The 20,624-nt window shown below is 35.3% G+C and overlaps 2 protein-coding genes across 5 annotated transcripts; one reads left to right on the plus strand and one right to left on the minus strand.

Moving 5' to 3' along the window:
• Positions 1–1,802: 1,802 nt before the first annotated feature.
• LOC127866552 (HSPB1-associated protein 1-like) lies at positions 1,803–7,919 on the minus strand. 4 transcript variants are annotated; one of them, XM_052407167.1, is made up of 8 exons: positions 7,818–7,919; positions 7,153–7,338; positions 6,507–6,688; positions 5,845–5,981; positions 5,085–5,217; positions 3,677–3,796; positions 3,294–3,407; positions 1,803–2,583 (listed from the first exon to the last, which is right to left on the minus strand). In XM_052407167.1, the coding sequence occupies exons 2-8, from the start codon at positions 7,322–7,324 to the stop codon at positions 1,819–1,821; spliced, it is 1,623 nt and encodes a 540-aa protein (XP_052263127.1). In that variant the 5' UTR covers positions 7,325–7,338; positions 7,818–7,919; the 3' UTR covers positions 1,803–1,818. The 4 variants fall into 4 exon arrangements, with proteins under 4 accessions (XP_052263127.1, XP_052263128.1, XP_052263126.1 ...); XM_052407168.1 differs by having other exon boundaries at positions 7,757–7,858; XM_052407166.1 differs by having other exon boundaries at positions 7,726–7,852.
• Positions 7,794–19,573, plus strand: LOC127866554 (vacuolar fusion protein CCZ1 homolog). The gene is made up of 13 exons (XM_052407170.1): positions 7,794–7,936; positions 8,252–8,346; positions 8,491–8,588; positions 8,853–8,943; positions 9,696–9,818; positions 12,152–12,241; positions 12,896–13,071; positions 14,036–14,197; positions 15,600–15,745; positions 16,499–16,613; positions 17,714–17,869; positions 18,101–18,228; positions 18,750–19,573. The coding sequence occupies exons 2-13, from the start codon at positions 8,272–8,274 to the stop codon at positions 18,803–18,805; spliced, it is 1,416 nt and encodes a 471-aa protein (XP_052263130.1). The 5' UTR covers positions 7,794–7,936; positions 8,252–8,271; the 3' UTR covers positions 18,806–19,573.
• Positions 19,574–20,624: the final 1,051 nt, after the last annotated feature.

The raw sequence follows: 20,624 nt of genomic DNA on the forward strand, positions 1-20,624 counted from the left end.
GTTTGACACTCTTGTTATTTATTTGTGGCCACAATTAATGCCCGCGAATATATCTATTCATACGACACACGAACAGTGTTCATGTGTCGTATGAATAGATATGCAAAACAATAATAAAAACGAGCATTTTGTATCTACAAACATCTATTTTACCAGACCACATTAGGCGTTGAAATTTTGGCAATTGCCATAAGGAACACTGAAATTTAATTGGTTAAGTTTATTTTACGAACAATTGTACGAAATGCTCGTTGATTTTGAGTAGTAATGTTACTTTAAATGACAATTTCAAGTTTTATTGGCATGTTGAACCTGCTTTTCTTTGATCGCCGCGCACTGACATTTTAATATTGTTCAGCACAAAAAGAAGCTCTTTGAATGACAGATTTCATTTATGAATTGCAATAGAAATAAAAAGCCGTTGGCTGCTCCCGATGAAAACATGCATGTCTATGTCAGTAAACATCAGCTAAAGATGCACACATTATGTTCTTCTTAAAAAGCTACTCCATATTATAATGTGAAATAGTTGATTATCATGATAAGGAAGATGGGTATCTTTCATCTGATAATCAATTTTTATCATAAGTCTATTGTTTAAATTAGCCACTTGCCAATACAATTAATATATCTTGGTTATAATTGGTATGATAATGTCACATGCTTTCATGATAATTCTATCCATACCATCTGATTTATCACCTGATATGATAACTTTCGGCCAAAAACATGCTGTGCGCTTAAAGCATTTTAATCTTATCATTTCTAAACGTTAACATGTATAAACTTAAAAGAAATTTTAGTGAACTATTATCAGACACCAACTTCATACTTTTTGCATTTTTGTCGCAAAAGACAACAAAAACTGTAGCTGAATATTCCAAAACTTCATCAAATCTGAGGCACACTTTAATAAAGAAGAATATACAATAAGCAGGTAGTTTTACACATCTTTTTGTATAGCAAAGAAAAAGGCCTGTCAGTCTAATGCACATTTAAAAAAAATATTTGTTTCTAAAAGTGTACAACAAAAAACTTAAACACAATACATACATGCATACACGCACGCACGCATGAACATTCAGAAGGGCAATTAATGTGACATTATAAAAGAATATGATTCAATAATCAATTTGCAAATGACAATAACGCTCAAAAGCTGAAAGCAAGAGTCAAGGTTCTTTTCAAGTGCACATATCATTAAAGGAGATATATCTACATTTTAAGTTTTCATTTGATACCTTTTATAGTGATAAAGATACATGTATGTTCCTAATGTCAAACTTATACCTCATATTGTATTCAAGATGCGTCCATTCCATAATAAATTTACAAAGGACAATAACTCTAAAAATAGGGGAGCAAGAGTTACGGCTGCACACAATAAGAGATGCATGCTTATTAAGTTTCAATTGATATCTCTGACAGTTTTCAAGATACGGTCCAGACAAAAGTTGAGTACACACATTAACAAAGAGCAATATCTCTAAAAAAAAAGGGGAGCAAGTGTAAAGGTCCTTAATCAATGCACACTCCCTAAATGAGATCTACCAGTATATATATATATATATATATATATATATATATATATATATATATATATATATATATATATATATATATATATATATCAATGACTTTTCAAATTGATAACTCTTATAGCTTTCGAGATATGGTCCGGACAAGAAATCCAACCTCTACTGTACACAGATGCCAGACATCTTACATCTTCCTTGTGCAGGAGGTGAAATAATGCAACAAAAAAAACTCTGCATTTAGAATATACTATAAACAATTACGGCAAATTTTAATTTACATTTATTTCACAGCATCTCTAATGACATCACACATTTTGGCAATAACATCCGGGTGCAGAACTACTTTAATAACATCCACAGCATTGAGGTGGGCCACATGTCCAGACTGGCAATTCGAGATGGGGCAGGTTGAATCCTCACTGTTGACCATACCTTCAGCCGACGTGCGGTGGGTTACATGCTCTGGGATACTGTCTATGTGTTCAGTTTGCTGATTAGTCTCCTCTGTCATATCAGTGCTATTTTCAGAAGATTCGTCATCATCCCCATCCAGATATCCGTATTCTTCAGATAAAAATGACTGGAACTGTTCAAACGTCATCGGTGCCAGAGCAACAATCTCTTGATAACTACAACATGCTTTGTGCTCAATGTCTATTAAATTATTAGATGCTTTCCCTGGCAAAAGTTTGCCCTCTGGTTCAACACACAAAGAGGTTTTGTCAACAGAACATTTTCTAAACACTTGTTTTTGATTCATGCTAGTACAGTCAGGAATTAAATTATGATCTTTGCTGGATGTGCAGACCTTCTTAGCAAGAACGCTAGCATCAGAATCATGTTCTGAATAGGGCCTCTTCTGTGTTATCAGTCTATGAAAATTTGAAGTCATTGTTACTTCACTCTGACAGGTGACTTCTTTGTCCTTGAAGTGTCTTAAAAACGTGTGCAGGTTATTGGCTGCCCCTCCACTGCTACAGGATTCCTTGTATTGTTTAAATGAGCTATTCAAGTAGTTCATATCGGTTTCAAGTTCCTCTATCACCTGAATATAAATGGAGTAAAACCTCTGTATTAAATTTCATGAAATAAAGGTATTTTTTCAAAAACTGTAAATATCTACACAAGTTAAATAACTTACAGCTGTACGTGTATAACAACTTTTCTATTTTTCATTAGAACATTTACTACAATAACTATGTTTTCAACTCAATTTATGAAAATACACTTATTGTAAATTTGTAATGCTGTTGTAATAATCGTTAGTATTAGAAAAAAACTATTACAAGACTACATTGTATGTATTGGACATTTTTATATCTCACTTCCTTTTCCGATTGTAAAATCCCATATATAATGCCCGAATTTTTTTTAAATATAATGCTATAATTTCTAATACACATCAAGCGGGGCTAAAAAATAGTAAAACGGATTTTAGAAAAGCTAATAATAAGTATGCCCTTATTAAATGTATATTACAAATGAAAGGTTGATTTTCATTTTAAAAATCTTCTCATTCAACATTTTTTGTACAGCATAGAATGTTTGCTCAGTATAATAAATTTTCAGTGTATAATCAATATTGCCACTTTCAAAGAGTTATGTTAGCCTTGGGGTGCAATATTTTACTATTCCCCTGAACTGGCTGTGATATTGATGTAATATTCAACACTAAATGACAAATAAATCATTTTAGTTAACTAAGCAAGAAAGCTAACTCTGCTTTAACATTTTTCGCTTAATCGACATGATCACCTCCCCTGAGTTGAGTGAGGCCATCTGATCACTCTGGGACAGGAGGGACCTGGACAATCCATTAAACAGCAAACGACACACTGACTCCTCCATGCGACTTCTTATATCACTCTCCTGAAATCATAATTTAACAAAATAGTTTCAACTGTAGTCGCAATTTACTTTAATAACTGCTATTGCTTACAGATACGCATAGATCAATTAGTGATCAGTAAAGTCAATAACTCTTCCTCTGTTACCCAGTGTTTATTCATTCTGTATGATACATTAATACATCAATGATTACATAATGTAACACCATAGCAGACATGAGCATTTACCTAACTAACTTCACCATCCATTTCATGCACATGTCATTTTAACGCTCCATGAGTGTCACCTACCACTGGCACCCATGTGTTAATGCTGATGGAGTCCTCACGGCTCTCAACAAAATGCCACCAGTGTGTGGGCACGTATAGGACCTGGCCAGCTTCAAGATCAACAACGTAGGGAGTGCTGTTCTGTGGCAAACATCAGGAAAAAAATGAAGAGCAATAAGGTTCCTTGGACAAATATAATTCATGTAAATAACAGTATATACAAATACGCTTGATGCTTGTCTGTAACATGTCACTCCCATTGAAATAATGTTTAGATTATTTAACAAGCTGCATCATTCGCATGTTTGACATTTAGCCTTTGTGTGCAAAAGGGGTGACACACCTTCAACACATGGTAACATTTGTTGTAATTTATCTTAAAATAGCATGATAAATGATGAAGTTACAGCCTGGAAAATTTCTTAAAGACAAACTTTATCTTTCCATCTTTCAGTGTGACTTGGACGTTTGTGGTATGAAAACGGTTGTTATAAATGATATGCAGTTTCTCCATTGTAAATATTTGTTGTTATTTCGGAATTGCATCAGAATGATGAAAGTACATTATGGAAAAGCTGTTTTATGATCAACTTTAACCTTTTATCTTTAAAATCTTCCTTTACCTTTGAGGTCTGGAGACAAATTTTACACCTGACAACATCTTTTATTGGTGAACATTTGCTGTTATTTTAAAATTGCAAGATGAATGATACACTTACAGTATGGACAAGCTGCTGTGTGGCCATATCAGTCTTGTGACCTCTAATTTTTACCTGGACCTTTGAGGAAGTGAGAGAGCTGGACAATCTCTTATGTTGACCTTTCGCTTTAAAGTATGACCTTGACTTTTGTACAAGGCAGACAAGTGTTACATGTGGTATGCCATCTCCTTGTTGTTGTCAGTTGTGGTAAAATTATTTTAGAATTACATCGTGAATGACAAAGATACAGTCCGAACAAGCTGTTTTATGGCCAAGTTTGGCCTTTGACCTCTAAGAGTGACTGTGACTGACCTTTTAGGTAGGGGGACGAATTTATATGTGAAATGCATTCTTATGGTGTTGTACAATTGTGATAAATAATTTTTGAAATTGCATGATGAAAAAGTTATAGCCCGGAAAAGCTTGAAAACATAAACGCTCATACACTGAACCATTTTGAAATCCTAATGCAAGAACGCACATAAACTTGACCATTGTGACAGATATATTTAGCTGTCCACAAGCAGATTTGGCAAAAATCATAAATTACAAATGAAAATGTTACATCAAAGGCACATGAAAATACAAGTTTAAAATGATTACTAAAACCTAATGCATTCTGAATATATACTCATACATATATAAAGGACTGTGCAATGTTGCAGATGTTAATAATTCATTCACATTTGAGTGCATAGAGTTTGCACTTGTTCATTCACTATGGGTACCTTAAATAGATGATGTTGATGCAAGTCTGGGCAGACTATGTTGACTTCACTGAACACGCTTGATTCCTCATACGGCACTCTGGTAGGGTACAAACAACCTGTCTGGCTGGGTGGGAACAAAAACCAGCGCTTTCTGAAACCAAAAACAGTGTAACACAAGTACAGAATACAGAAACAAATATTGTATTACAAATTGGCTTTGACATCACACAAGCATGTTCTCTTTGTTCGAAATTAGTATAATAAATGATTTTATTATTCTTTCTAAAAGATGGACCTCTCTAAAATACATGGAGTTACATTGTTGATAATGAAGTGTGGCAGGTTACATTTTCTATAAATATTTATCCACCGATAACTTAAATGGCATTTAGGCACTAAATACATTTGATAAATAACTTCAGAAAAGGGAACAAAGTAAACCTAACAAAACAATATATTAAAGAGCTAGAAAGACCCGACACAATCCTAGAGCTAGAGGCATTGTAAACATGCCCTCTCTACTTCTGAATATAAAACTGTGCTTTCACCATGAGAAAAGCATTAAACATGTTGAAATGGGGTCAGTTACATTTTCTAGCAATAATTTACACAGACGTCTCTAATGGAAGTTTAATAAATTAACTTCAGACAAGAGAGAACTTAAGGTAACAATACATTCAAGAACTAGCATTGCCTACTCACTTCCTAGAGCATTGTAAAAATATGTCCTTTCAACAACTGAATGGTGCTTACACTATAAGGAAAGCCCTGAAAGTACCTTCCGGCAATCTGGGCCACAAGATTGAAGCCATACGTGTCCTGATGACACGGCGTGTACACACCAGCCGATCCGATCCACAGAGTGCTATCTGCCCCATCTCGATCTTCCAGACCAAACACAGACCAGTCTACACCCTGCAATACAGGAAATATGATGAACCATTATTAATTCATAAACCAAGTTCTATCTGGCAAATACCCTTATTACAAAACTTAGTGATTGATTGCATTGCATCAAATGCATGGCATTTAGAACAATATAAAGTTTGATATTTGTTCACTGTATAACTGTATAAACTAAGTGTATTATGTTTAACATAATGTGCCTACATTATTATTTAATAAAACCTTGATGACTACCATTGCTCTATGTCCTTTTAATTTCATTTTAAATGTGTTAACCCTTTCAGCGCTGGAACCGAATTTTAAAGGCCTTTGCAAACAGTTTGGATCCAGATGAGACGCCACTGAATGTGGCGTCTCATCAGGATCCAAACTGTTTGCTATTCTGATAGTATTCTTAGAAAAAAAATGGAAGAAAATGCTAATTTTAGAAATTCAGCAGACAACATTTTAGCAGATGACAAATTTCCCAGCATGCAAAGGGCTAAACATAAAACTGAATGAAAATCAACATCCAGGACATAATCAGGCGTTTACCTTCAACATATCTGAATGATGGCTGAAAACTTCACTCATATACTTGTAATCTATGTAGCAGGAAAACTTCTCGTGCAATATCATTCTCAGAGGATTGTTAGCAGAGGTGGAATCATTCAGCCATTCCATGTACTGATGAAGCGTTATTCTTAAATGAGCGCACTCATTTTCCCACTTCAGGTCTAAAATAAAGAGTGTCTTAGTATTTAAAAGTAACTTCAAGCTCTTAATGCAAACTTGTTTTGTCATCATAAATTTAAGCGACTTTTAGTGACGCCTTTGGTTTATAATACTATTTCCAGAAAACTAAATGTAAGCTAAGAATGTTAATATTTTGTTGCGCCATTCTACTTGGGATTTTAAAGTTCAGATTTTTCATGCACTCTCTGTGGTCATTATGGTTAAATCTATTCAAGATTTATACATCTCTATTTATTTTTATCATTAATATGATTTAAATGAGAATAAACTGACAGAACCTGAAACAAAGGAAGAGACAGCAGTTTATAACTGTAACCCTGAGTTACAACTTACAGTGGTCTTTGATTTGGCTTTATATATAAAACAATAATCCTATAAAGAAACGTATTTAGGGAAACACTAATGTGTCTCATCAATCAAGCATCTGTATGAAAACCTGGCCTACCAGTAAAGTCTAGTGGAGCAATTTTACACTGAAGTTGTGAATTCCCCAAGATATCTGCCAAGTACTTGACACTCCATTTTCTTGCAGGCCACGTGGTGATAAAATTACTGAACACCACTGGTGAACTTTCAGGTCTGAGTACATTCTTAAAAAGATGCTTTTCAGCTGCCATTACAAACCATTTTCCTGCAAGAGAATATTAACTTTTAATGTTTTCTTAATGTAAAACAGATAATTAGATCAGTATTTTATACACACAGAGTGACAGACTGATCAAAATGCAATTAGTGTTCTAGATATGTGCAATTTTTATAAACACTTAACACACATTCATCTCTAGAGATGGGATGCTTTTAATACTTTGATGTATTTTAAAAACCGATGCCACTCAACGGTCATGCACTGGTAAACATAAATTGAAGCCTGCGAGTAGTCAATACAAATTGCCATCTGAGAGTAAGTAATACAAATTTCAGGCTGTGTGTAGTAGATTTATTCTGCAGCCTGCAGGTAGTCATAACTTTGACTGTTTAGCCTTAGCCATACGTAAACATTGAATATTACTATATTTACTTCAACGTATTGTGCCATTTTGTAAATAAACCTTGAAGTTAGGTAGACATCGACTGTGTATTGACGACAATTCAATCAATTCATGCTTCTACCTGAAAATATCCGAAATTACTTCTAGATTCGGATATGTGGCTATCAACTACTGTCGCACCGCCGGATATTTACATATTGGAAATGTCAAAGTGGGCCGTTTTCTGAATATTCGTGAAATGTAGGTTTTTAAACAATGATTGTTATTTTCAATATTTGATCATGTGTATGACCAAAACAAACTTGTAAATTTGAACCTAATACATTAAGTCGTTGTATTTATTAACAGATTTTATTAACCTGTCTTAATTTCGGACACAATTACTTTCGGATATCATCATAGTTAATCTGTATAAAAGTACCGAGTCTCTTTTCATCAGTTCCATGATATATTATTCTAAAACATTTATTATTTATTTAATAATTTGAATGATAAATTACAAAAGTACCCTTATACTTATTGTTTATCTGCATTTCTTTCCTTGTATATTTGCAGGATAACACTTCTACTTAACCATGAGTAAGCCTGGTCAAATTTCACTGCTCAGCTTTTTTATTTTTAATCCAACTTATGGACCAAAGGAGGGTGAGGTATGCTGTGATTCGATGGTTATATTTTGAACTAGTAGTATTTTTATGTTATATTTTGTTACACATTTGATTTTTATACTATAAAAATATATCAACCTGTATAGATTATTTTGAGAGTGTTATCATATTTTTATATTCATACAGGAGCACAAGAAGATTATGTATTACTACCCAACAAATGTGGATATTGACACAAAAATAAAACAAGTTGGCCTTTGTGAAGCAATAATCACATTCACACGGTATGTGAAGAGTTTTTATATCACATATGTTCTCAAATGTGGAAAAACATTGGCACAAAATAAACCCTATTAAAGATAATGTGAATATTTGATGTTTCTAATGTTAGCCTTGTTCTAAGGCTTTTTTGAGTAAAAATAAATTAAAAATAAGTTAATAGACCTTATCAAAATTCATATTGTATTATTATGTTGGGTTTTATTGCATTATAATGTTTATTTTTGGCTTTATAATGCAATATAAGGTGTTTTAATTTATTGTTGTAGGACATTTTCAGATAAGCCATGTGAAACATTACACACACAGAAAACTCGCCAGGTCTATTTTCAGCCTGAAAAAGATTTTTGGATGGTTATGGTTAGTTAACTTAATGTACTGTTTGGTATTTCATACTTGCATGATGCGGACACAACTTATTGTGGTATACAGGACTAAACTTGCCCTCTTATATTTGAATATAACATGATTTAACAGTATTGATGGCTCAATGCAAAACTATGTCATTAACTTTTACCAATAATGTAACTAAAATTAGTTGTGCAATGGTCCATCAAATACGTGGTAATGAATGCTGTGCCCTGTTGCAAACCCATGCTGTTCTATCATTACCTGCTGCAATTAAATCTTAGGTAGTATTTTTAGCTCACATGAGCACTAAGTGCTCAAGGTGATTTAGTCTGAGCACCATATGTCCGACACCTGTTATTGTGTGTCTTGCTGTGTGAGTTGTCAACTTTTAACTTGTTACCACTCTAGAGGCCATATTTATCATTCAATCTTTAGAAAAAAACTTGTAACCTCTTTAGAGACCAAATTTATAACTTGATCTGAATGAAAATTGGTAAGAAAGTTGTTCATGTACACAATTGTTACCAACAATTAAGTCACCAGGTAAATTCTTAGAAAAACCTTGTTACCAGTCTAGTATTTATGACTAAGTCTTGACACTTTGTCAGAATGTTTATCTGGACATTGTTTAGGCTTAGTTCAAATCTGGGTCACAAACAAAATGCTATATCAGCCTTTGGTTACACTTAAAATTAATGTTGATCGCCCAATCTATTTTTAATTAAGTCCGATTTCATCCTGCTTTTTGTAAATCTGTTTAGACTGTGAGTGTGCCATTCTCAGAGAAGACCAAGGATGGTCAAGTGTCTTATGAATACCATGAGGAGGATGTGCAGGACCCTGTGATGGAGGCCTTGCTCAGACAGTCATATAGGATGTTCACTGTAAGTCATGTACCGGTGGGATGATCACTGTAAGTCATGTAGGATGTTCACTGTAAGTCATATCGGATGTTCATTGTAAGTCATATTGGATGTTCACTGTAAGTCATATTGGATGTTCACTGTAAGTCATATTGGATGCTCACTGTAATTCATATTGGATGATCACTGCAAGTCAAATTGGATGTTCACTGTAAGTCATGTAGGATGTCCACTGTAAGTCATGTGCCGGTAGGATGATCACTGTAAGTCATGTAGGATGTTCACTGCAAGTCATATTGGATGTTCACTGCAAGTCATATTGGATGTTAACTGTAAGTCATATCGGATGTTTACTGTAAGTCATATCGGATGTTTACTGTAAGTCATGTAGGATGTTCACTGTAATTCATATTGGATGATCACTGAAAGTCATATTGGATGATCACTGTAAGTCATATTGGATGATCACTGTAAGTCATATTGGATGTTCACTGTAAGTTATATTGAATGTTAACTGTAAGTCATGTAGGATGTTCACTGTAAGTAATTTTGGATGTTCACTGTAAGTCATATTGGATGTTCACTGTAAGTCATATTGGATGTTCACTGTTAGTCATATTGGATGTTCACTGTTAGTCATAGTGGATGTTTACTGTAAGTCATAGGATGTTTACTGTAAGTCATATTGGATGTTCACTGTAAGTCATATCGGATGTTTACTGTAAGTCATGTAGGATGTTTACTGTAAGTCATATTGGATGTTCACTGTAAGTCATAGTGGATGTTTACGGTAAGTCATGTAGGATGTTTACTGTAAGTCATTTAGGATGTTTACTGTAAGTCATTTAGGATATTAACTGTAAGTCATATAGGATGTTCACCGTTAGTCATGTCATGTAGGATGTTCACTGTAAGTCATTTAGGATATTAACTGTAAGTCATATAGGATGTTCACCATTAGTCATGTCATGTAGGATATTAACTGTAAGTCATGTCGGATGTTCACTGTAACTCATGTAGGATGTTCACTGTAAGTCATGTAGGATGTTCACTGTAAGTCATGTAGGATGTTCACTGCAAGTCATGTAGGGCGTTCATTGTAAGTCATGTAGGATGTTCACTGTAAGTCATGTAGGATGTTTTCTGTAAGTCATGTATGATGTTTACTGTAAGTCATGCAGGATGTTCACTGTTAGTCATGTAGTATGTTCACTGTAAGTCATATTGGATGTTCACTGTTAGTCATAGTGGATGTTTACTGTAAGTCATATTGGATGTTCACTGTAAGTGATAGTGGATATTCACTGTAAGTCATATTGGATGTTCACTGTAAGTCATATCTGATGTTTACTGTAAGTCATATTGGATGTTCACTGTAAGTCATAGTGGATGTTTACGGTAAGTCATGTAGGATGTTTACTGTAAGTCATTTAGGATGTTTACTGTAAGTCATTTAGGATATTAACTGTAAGTCATGTATGATGTTCACCGTTAGTCATGTCATATAGGATGTTTACTGTAAGTCATGCAGGGTGTTCACTGTAAGGCATGTAGGATGTTCACTGTAAGTCATATTGGATGTTCACTGTAAGTCATATCTGATGTTTACTGTAAGTCATGTAGGATGTTTAATGTAAGTCATATTGGATGTTCACTGTAAGTCATAGTGGATGTTCATTGTAAATAATGTAGGATATTAACTGTAAGTCATGTAGGATGTTCACTGCAAGTCATGTAGGGCGTTCACTGTAAGTCATGTAGGATGACTGGATGTTCACTGTTAGTCATGTAGGATGTTCACTGTAAGTCATATATGATGTTCAATGTAAGTCATGTAGGATGTTCAGTGTTGATCATATAGTCTGTTTACCGCAAGGTCCTGGTAATTAATAATCTGTGTGTTTGAGTGTTGATCAGTTATTTTAACAGTGTCATTTCTAAGAAATTGTTTACCCTCTGTGTAAATAATTCAGTGTGTATTTGAGTTTATGATTATTTCATTTAAAATTTGATTTTATAGACGCAGACTTTTTATCAGTTTATTATTTGTGTACTTTCACTGCGTGTAACTCTAAAAGATATTACTGATAGAGTGATGAAACTTCAGCTTATACATTTATTTAGTAGTTATTTTGATGTTGTTTTTTTTCAACATAAGCAGAGTATTTAGCAAAAATATAAATGTGGGTTATTCTTGCTTCACTTACATTTCTGATAAAGCAAGCAATTAAACAGCGTTACAGGTGTTAAGTTTGAATTAATAACATATCCTTCCTTTTTAAGATGTTCTTTGTGATAGTTTTTTATGTTCATTCAGAATTTAACGTGACTAAATGGTGATATCCTTGTTTCAGCTTTTCAATGGTTCCATATACTACCTACTGCAGAAATTTGACAACAATGTTCAAACACTCCAAACAAGACTGGACCACTTTTTTTCCAGAGTATGTGTATCTAACTATATGCCTGATTATGTACTTGTATAATTGTTATATTATGTACGTAGTCTTTAACTGAGTCTTGACAATGTGGTGTTGATAAGTTAGAGTAAAAGTAATTTTTAGCAGGGCCATTTTCGGAGAAAACCCGAGGTATTGTCATAGCCAGCTCGTCGTGTCCGCCGTCGTCCTTGTCAAGGTTTGTAAAGGTTTTTAACATGGCTCTAAAATCAAAGTCCTTCCACCTACAACTTTGAAACTTCATATGTAGATGCACCTTGATGAGGTCTACACGCCACACCCATTTTTGGGTCACTAGGTCAAAGGTCAAGGTCACTGTGACCTCTAAAAATAATTAAAAAAAATAAAAATTCTGACAAGCTTTCGCAGCCGAGCGTGGCACCCGTTATGTGGTGCTCTTGTTTTATTGTTCAAATCATGAAATAGAACTGTAAAGACAGTCAGAACAGAAGAGAAACGTATAATATTGTTGTGTCTTCTTACCATTCACATGGGAACATCGCAATTGTTACAAACTGTGTAATCCCAGTTTTCCCCAATGCTCACATGTTTTGTATGTGATGTTACCTGTAAATATTTCTAGTATGTGCTCATACTGCAGCCAGTCAGTAGTGACTTACTGGACGTCTATATTTCTAGTATGTGCTCACACTGCGGCCAGTCAGTAGTGACTTACTGGACGTCTTCAGTGGGATATCATTTCTACCCCTCGACAAAAATACGTACCTCAAAGTGCAATGCTTCATCAACGTCTTGGAGTCGACCTTCCAACAGGTCAAATATACAGCATTCCTCTATAATGATCAATTGGTGTGGTAAGTCTTTGGTTATTGAACTGCTGAGTGAAAAAATATATGAAAGTAAAGTGAATGAAAATCGGATATACACAGAATATTTTTCTGATAAAACCTCTGAAATTATGTTGTAAAGATAATCGTTTTATATATGTATATATATATAAATATTAAGCCTTTGCATGCTGGGAAATTTGTTGTCTGCTAAAAATGTCGTCTGCTGAATTAAAAAAATTATCATTTTCTTCGATTTTTTTCAAAAAATACTATCAGAATAGCAAACAGTTTTGATCCTGATGAGACGCCACGTTTTGTGGCGTCTCATCTGGATCCAAACTGTTTGCAAAGGCTTTCAAAATTCGGTTCCAGCACTGTAAGAGTTAAGCATTTATAAATGGTTTGTTAATGGCAAGTGTGTCTTCATAATATTCAGATCTTTTGCTCAAAGAGACGTCACTGCTGTGATCCAATGAAAATCCAAATATTAACTGTTGACTATATGTAGCTCTGTGAAGAGATCATACATATTGTTGCCAGCAAGTAAGCCATGCACTGGTTAAATTTGTTCAGGGCTTGCCCAGATTCATCTAAAAAATGTGTATTCTTGTAACATGGCTATGTTTTCTCAATATACCTATACATTAACAATACTGTCATGCTTTTCCAGGTTGTAAATTTGGATGATATGGACTATACATGTTTCATATGAGCCACGCCCGGGGAAAACAGGATTTGAGGCATTTGCATAAAGTTTTGTTCTCAGACTAGCCTATGCAGTCAGGGAAAACACTTTCTACTGTAATTGAATTTTTCATTTAAAGGAAGACTCTTCTAAACGAGAAATCAGTCTATGGGAAATGTGTCGTCCAAGATTAGCCTGTGTGATCTGGGACAACACTTTTTACACATGCATTAAGCCCCGTTTTCCTAGAGAGCAGCTCTCATGCCTGCCTTAATACCAGTAGCATGTGTGTTCACCTTCAAGGTCGGGGCTGGAGCAGGACGACATGCGAATCATGTACCGGTACCTGACCACTAGCCTGTTCCCAGCCTACCTTGAACAGGAGCTGCAGGCTGCAGGGATGGCTCCCAGCCCAGGCACCAGGCATGCCTCCACATCAAACATTGGCAGTGTACACTACGGCAAGTGAGTGCAGTTACATTTTAATTTACATAAGCACACGATTTTAGACTATACAGTCTATAGTTCTTACAGCTTTGTGACTATACATAAGTGGTTATTTTGAAAGTCTGTGCCAATAGATAAGTGGTTATGCTGCAAGTTCGTGACTATACATTAGTGGTTAAGTAAATGGTTTCTGACCACTAACATTGTTGAGTGTTTTGCAGGTTTATGACCACTTAAATTGTTGAGTGTTTTACAGGTTTATGACCATTTTTACATTGTTGAGTGTTTTACAGGTTTATGACCACTTACATTGTTGAGTGTTTTACAGGTATGTGACCACTAACATTGCTGAGTGCTATACAGGGTTATGAACACTAACATTGTTGAGTGTTTTACAGGTTTATAAACACTAACATTGTTGAGTGTTTTACAGGTTTATGAACACTAACATTTTTGAGTGTTTTTCAGGTTTGTGACCACTTACATTTTTGAGTGTTTTACAGGTTTGTGACCACTTACATTTTTGAGTGTTTTACAGGTTTGCGACCACTTACATTGTTGAGTGTTTTAAGGTTTGTGACCACTTACATTGTTGAGTGTTTTAAAGGTTTGTGACCACTTACATTGTTGAGTGTTTTAAAGGTTTGCGACCACTTACATTGTTGAGTGTTTTACAGGTTTATGACCACTAACATTGTTGAGTGTTTTACAGGATTTTTAACCAGGTTTTCCGAAGGAAAAAACTGGTTATTAGATTGGCGAATGCGGGCGGGCTGGCTGGCTGGCTGGCTGGCGGGCTGGCTGGCTGGCGGGCTGGCTGGCTGGCTGGCGGGCTGGCGGAATAAGCTTGTCCGGGCCATAACTATGTCGTTCATTGTCAGATTTTAAAATCATTTGGCACATTTGTTCACCATCATTGGACGGTGTGTCGCGCAAAATAATTACGTCGATATCTCCAAGGTCAAGGTCACACTTTGAGTTCAAAGGTCAAAAATGGCCATAAATGAGCTTGTCCTGGCCATAACTATGTCATTCATTGTGAGATTTTAAAATCATTTGGCACATTTGTTCACCATCATGGGACGGTGTGTCCCACGAAAGAATCACGTCAATATCTCCAATGTCAAGGTCGCCACGACTAAAAATAGATTTAAAAAAAAAAAAAAAAAAATACAAAGGGGGTTAATTTTTTTTGGTCATTTCAAAAGTTCAGTTTGAGTTTTCTCCCTTTATCAGATTTTTTTTTCACAATGAAAACCTGGTTTTGTGACAATTTTGTCCCTTGTTACCACTTACATTGTTGAGTGTTTTACAGGTTTGTGACCACTAACATTGCTGAGTGTCATACAGGTTTGTGACCACTAACATTGCTTAGTGTTATACAGGTTAATGAACACTAACATTATTGAGTGTTTTACAGGTTTGTTACTGGTCCCCCAAACGTGGATAACCCCAAGAACATGGGTAAGATCCCGCGCCTGTATGTAAACACAGAGGAGGAGAATGAGGAGTGTCTGCTGCTCGTGTACCGGGCCCTCACTGCCAGCGTCTGCCTCCTCATCAATTGTAGGTGAACTCTGGGGGCGGTAACACTCCATATGAGCCTCGCTCTGGCAAAACTGGGCTTAATGCATGTGCGTAAAGTGTTGTCCGAGATTAGCCTGTGCAGTCTGAGACAACACTTTGTGCTTGAATGTTTTGTTTTGTTTAAAGTAAGTCTCTTCTTTAAGAAAGTCCTGTTAAGACGAAAAGTGTCATCGTTGATTAGCCTGGGATGACACTTTACGCACATGCATAAACTCTCTGAGTTGACCATGAATAATATTTGCTTGGCAATCTGTCTTTGATTGATAGCTTTCCTTATTGTGTCCCACCGGTTTCACCGGAGGGGACTTATGGTTTGCGCTCTGTGTGTCTGTCTGTGAGTCCGTCTGTCCCACTTTGTTGGATCCTGAGATAACTTTATAAGTTCTTTATATTTTTTCATGAAACTTATAACATGGATTGATGGCAATATGGACATTATGCACGCCATTTCATTTTGTTCCTACTTCAAAAATTCTTGTTGCTATGGCAACAAATATAAAACAACAAAACTTTCTGACAATGGTGGAGCCGGTAGGGAATATATATTGCTTGGCAATAGTCTTGTTTTGATGACCTTTTTGATTAAAATCTCAGTGTTTAAGTTTTAATTTATTTGTATGAATACCATAATACCATGTAGCTTTTCTTTTAAAAGTTGTGAATGTTGCTTTAGTGGAAGTTACAAAAATACAAAACAAAGCGATTGTTTGTGACTTTTATTTATCATTTCAGCTCAGCATGTTGTGAATTTTGAAATGTGCACCAAACTGGACCAGTTCCTTGGCCAGCAGCTGTCCAATCTTGCTTCTGAAATAAGTGAACAGTATTCTGCCAAGAGACCGGCTAGGTAAAGAGTCTTATCTTTTATCAATTTACCCTTGTTTTGGGAAATCTGGGCTTAATGCATGCAAATAAAGAATCGCCCTACATCAACCTGTGCAGTTCGCTAATCTTGGATAACACTTTCTACTTTTATTGTATTTCATTTAAAGTAAGTCTCTTCAAAGCAAAACATCAGTTAAGGCAGAAAGTGTACCTTTATGTTCATGCATTAAGCCCAGTGTTTCCAGAACAAGGCTCAGTTTTTTATGCAAGTATGGATAGAACCCCCTCCTGATGTATGCAAGTATGGATAGAACCCGCCTCCTGATGTATGCAAGTATGGATAGAACCCCCTCCTGATGTATGCAAGTATGGATAGAACCCCCTCCTGATGTATGCAAGTATGGATAGAACCCCCTCCTGATGTATGCAAGTATGGATAGAACCCCCTCCTGATGTATGCATGTATGGATAGAACCCCCTCCTGATGCACACCCATGATCAATGATAGGGCTTTGTTTGATTGATATTAGTACTGTTACATGTATTGACCATTGAATCAATGTTAAACTGTAATTTCATTTATTCAGAAGGAACAAATACACATGTTATTTTTTACATGAATTGTTGTTTTTACCATCTTAGTGTAATATGTCAACAGTATCTTCGTAGACCTTCCTAGATACATATTTATAATATAGGATTTTTTTCTAATAGCAATAACACGGTTATGATAATCCTCTCAAAATATGATTATATCTGAAGCACCTGATTGAAAGACTGCATTGGGTTTTCAATTATTTCTGTAATATAGTGACATATTCAATCTTAAATATTTGGATTTTTATGAATGTAAAAAGTAAACTTGTTTTTGCATTTGTTAAAAAGTTTTATGAAACACCAATGCCCAGGCTTATCAGGGACGACACTTTCCACCTTAACTGGATTTTCCCTAAGAAGAGACCTCCTTAAAATGAAAAATACCATTAAAGCATAGGCGTCCTCCCTGATTAGCCTGTGCGGACTCCATAGGCTTATTTGGGACAACACTTTTCTGCACATGCATTAAACATGGTTTTCTTTGAGCGCAGTGAATTTTTATCAACCACTCACTCTCGTCTGCAGCAGTTCCATGGAGCCGATGTACAAGTACATCTACTTCAATCACATGAACCTGGCCCAGAAGTCCACAGTCCATGTGGACTCCAAGAAGTCCTCAGGCGTCTTTGTGTCCCAGGACACACTCAAGCTACTCTGTGATATCAGTTCTGACCTGCAGCGGTAATGGTTGTGATAGATTTCTTTACTAAATTATATATTTCATGTATATTTTGATTATTAAAGTTGCTTCATGAAATGTTCTCTATATTGAAAACTGTGACTTAATAAAGTTTAGGTTACACAGTTAAAAAAAAAAAAGTTTGATTCTGTTTGAAAATATAAAAATAAGGGAATATTATGATATTATGTTGTAAAATTGTGATACAGCTTGGCTTATTATCATACATACAGGAATAATCAAGATGGGGAGACATTTGTGCGCACGCTGACTGACTGCTGGGTGGTGGGGAAGAAATCTGACCAGCGCGAGATGGTGGTTGTGATTAACCAAAAGAACCACAATCTTATTGAAGTCAATGGTAGGTGTTGGTTGTTGAGTTTAGCTGCATAGCATTGTTTGAACAGAATGAGTAACCCTTATCTCAGGACATTCAATTGTATCTTTGAAAAGATAACTGCTTATAACCCGTATCAACACATGCGCCAAAAGATTATTGTGTGTTCGTTGGATGCATAAAATTTAAGGCACATTTACAGTTCAGTTGATGATATTGATTTGGGTAACCATGATGTATTTTATTATTCTTTTACACAGTTTCTTTCTTTTAAATGTTCCTATTTTAATAACAAAGTTTTTATTTGATATCACGTATCTGGTATACTAGTATTGCAGGATTTAAGCATTTTTAAAATCTCTTAAAAAGAAGGCGACATATAGCAAGAGCATCTTTTGTACATCCAGTTGACTATCAACAAATGTCTGTCTCCGACATAGCAATGCCATATGTCAATGGATTTGAAAATAAATAGGCACAAATATAAATTTCATAAAATTTACCAAATGTACAAACGTCTGATGTAAATTCAATGTTGTTTTCAGATGAGGTTAAGAAGTTATGCGGATTAAACTTCAACAGTATATTCTTCCAGGACTGAGTTGCCTCCCTTGTTGTGTTGCCGCTTTCAATGTGGTATTCACTACTGATTTCAAAGCGCGAAACTGAGTGTGGAAAAAAATGAAAAAGCTTAAATTATTACAAAATAAATGTATATGTGATGTTTTACATTTTACTAATTGTAATGAACGAATGGGAAGTGTTAATGAGTACAAGTGACATTATAATTACATCAGATATATACGATTTCGAAAAACCAAGAGAAGTCAGAAATGAATGATCAGTTACAAGAAGATATCACCAAAGCCTTGATTATATAGCATGACATTCATTTGAAGATCAAGATTGGAATCTTCATAATATATAGTTTAATCGCCTTTCATCCCGAATATGCTACCATTTTTACTGATAGCGAGATATACAAACTAATTATTTTTGTTCATAAAGCAATTGTCTACTTATCAGTTTTCATATAACCACTCAAATAGAATTGCACGTGGTAGGATACACCGAAACCGAACTTATGTGTCTTGTTCTGTGAAAATTGGGCAAAATGCATGTGCGTAAAGTGTCGTCCCAGATTAGCCTGTGCGGACTGCACAGGCTAATCTGGGATGACACTACGCACATGCTTTAAGCCCAGTTTTCTCAGAACACGACTCATATATCGCTGTAGTAACGGTAATACTGTTACTCGTATTGTGTATGTATGTTGCTTGTACACACGTCTGCTTATTTATTTCCATGCGCACACAAGTTATGTTGAAGTGATAAAAATATGACGCAGTGCAATAAACTCTTAAAAATGTGTTTAGTTAATGAGTCCATTATACGCACAATCTATAGTGCTTGTACGGAAAATACCGAAATGTTTAATTCATGCCCGGCAGATATGCCTCGTCTCAATGGTGTGTCGGGCTCTTGTGTATCATCATTGTAGCATCATCGCTGTGTGGTTAAATCAAAAACCAGTCCGAAATCTAAGCACTTTGATTTCTTACTGATTTTTCCTAGCCCCATTCAAAGTCTTTGAAGACTTTTATGAGGCATTTCCGTTGGTGGGGATGGACTTTCGTTAGCCGGAATCAAGTAGACACCCATGATCGATGTGTTGTTCGCCACGATATTAGTATCAGGCGCGGAGGGACCTCATAAACTTCGAAAGACCCATAATTTACAAAAGAATAACGGTTTTGAGTGAACGTGGGTGCCGATGATGAGACGGATTTTAATCAAGCAAACTTTAAATCGCCTTAGCACATGCATTTTAGTGTACAATGTCACTAAATTCTACAGAACTTTTTTCAAAACATACGGTTCAATCCACAATTAGTGCAGAATAACGCACAGTTGATTTTGTTCTTTGCATGTAAATAAAACCAGCGGCTAATCCCGAGTATTATGAACATAGGTCCACGCCATTCATATTAATGTTAGCTACGGGTAAACTGAGCCTCCTTGTTCTTGTTTACTAAAATAAATTTTCTATTTGCCGCCGTATAATGGAAACCGTGGTTTTTTAGCTCATAACTATTTTATTCGATAATGAACAATTACATAAAGTGACTGTTTTAACTTCCATGGCAACAAAATGCATATTATAATTGAGTAAAACAAGTGACATAGACATCCACGTCATATTGTACAATTTAAATTAAAAATGCAATAATAATTCCAGTGTTTTACGATCATATACACAAAACAATACTTTACTGTTAAAGTTGGAATGAAATCTACCAAGCATGTAAAGAGAATATGAAAAGGGACCATGGCGTTGAGGGTGGGAGACGGCGATGATTTGTAAATGTTATTGCAAAATTTGACCTTTGAACCTTTGCGGTAGGGAGGCGCGATTTACA

Source organism: Dreissena polymorpha, chromosome 2, assembly GCF_020536995.1.
Source record: "Dreissena polymorpha isolate Duluth1 chromosome 2, UMN_Dpol_1.0, whole genome shotgun sequence".
Classification (NCBI taxonomy): Eukaryota; Metazoa; Mollusca; class Bivalvia; order Myida; family Dreissenidae; genus Dreissena; species Dreissena polymorpha.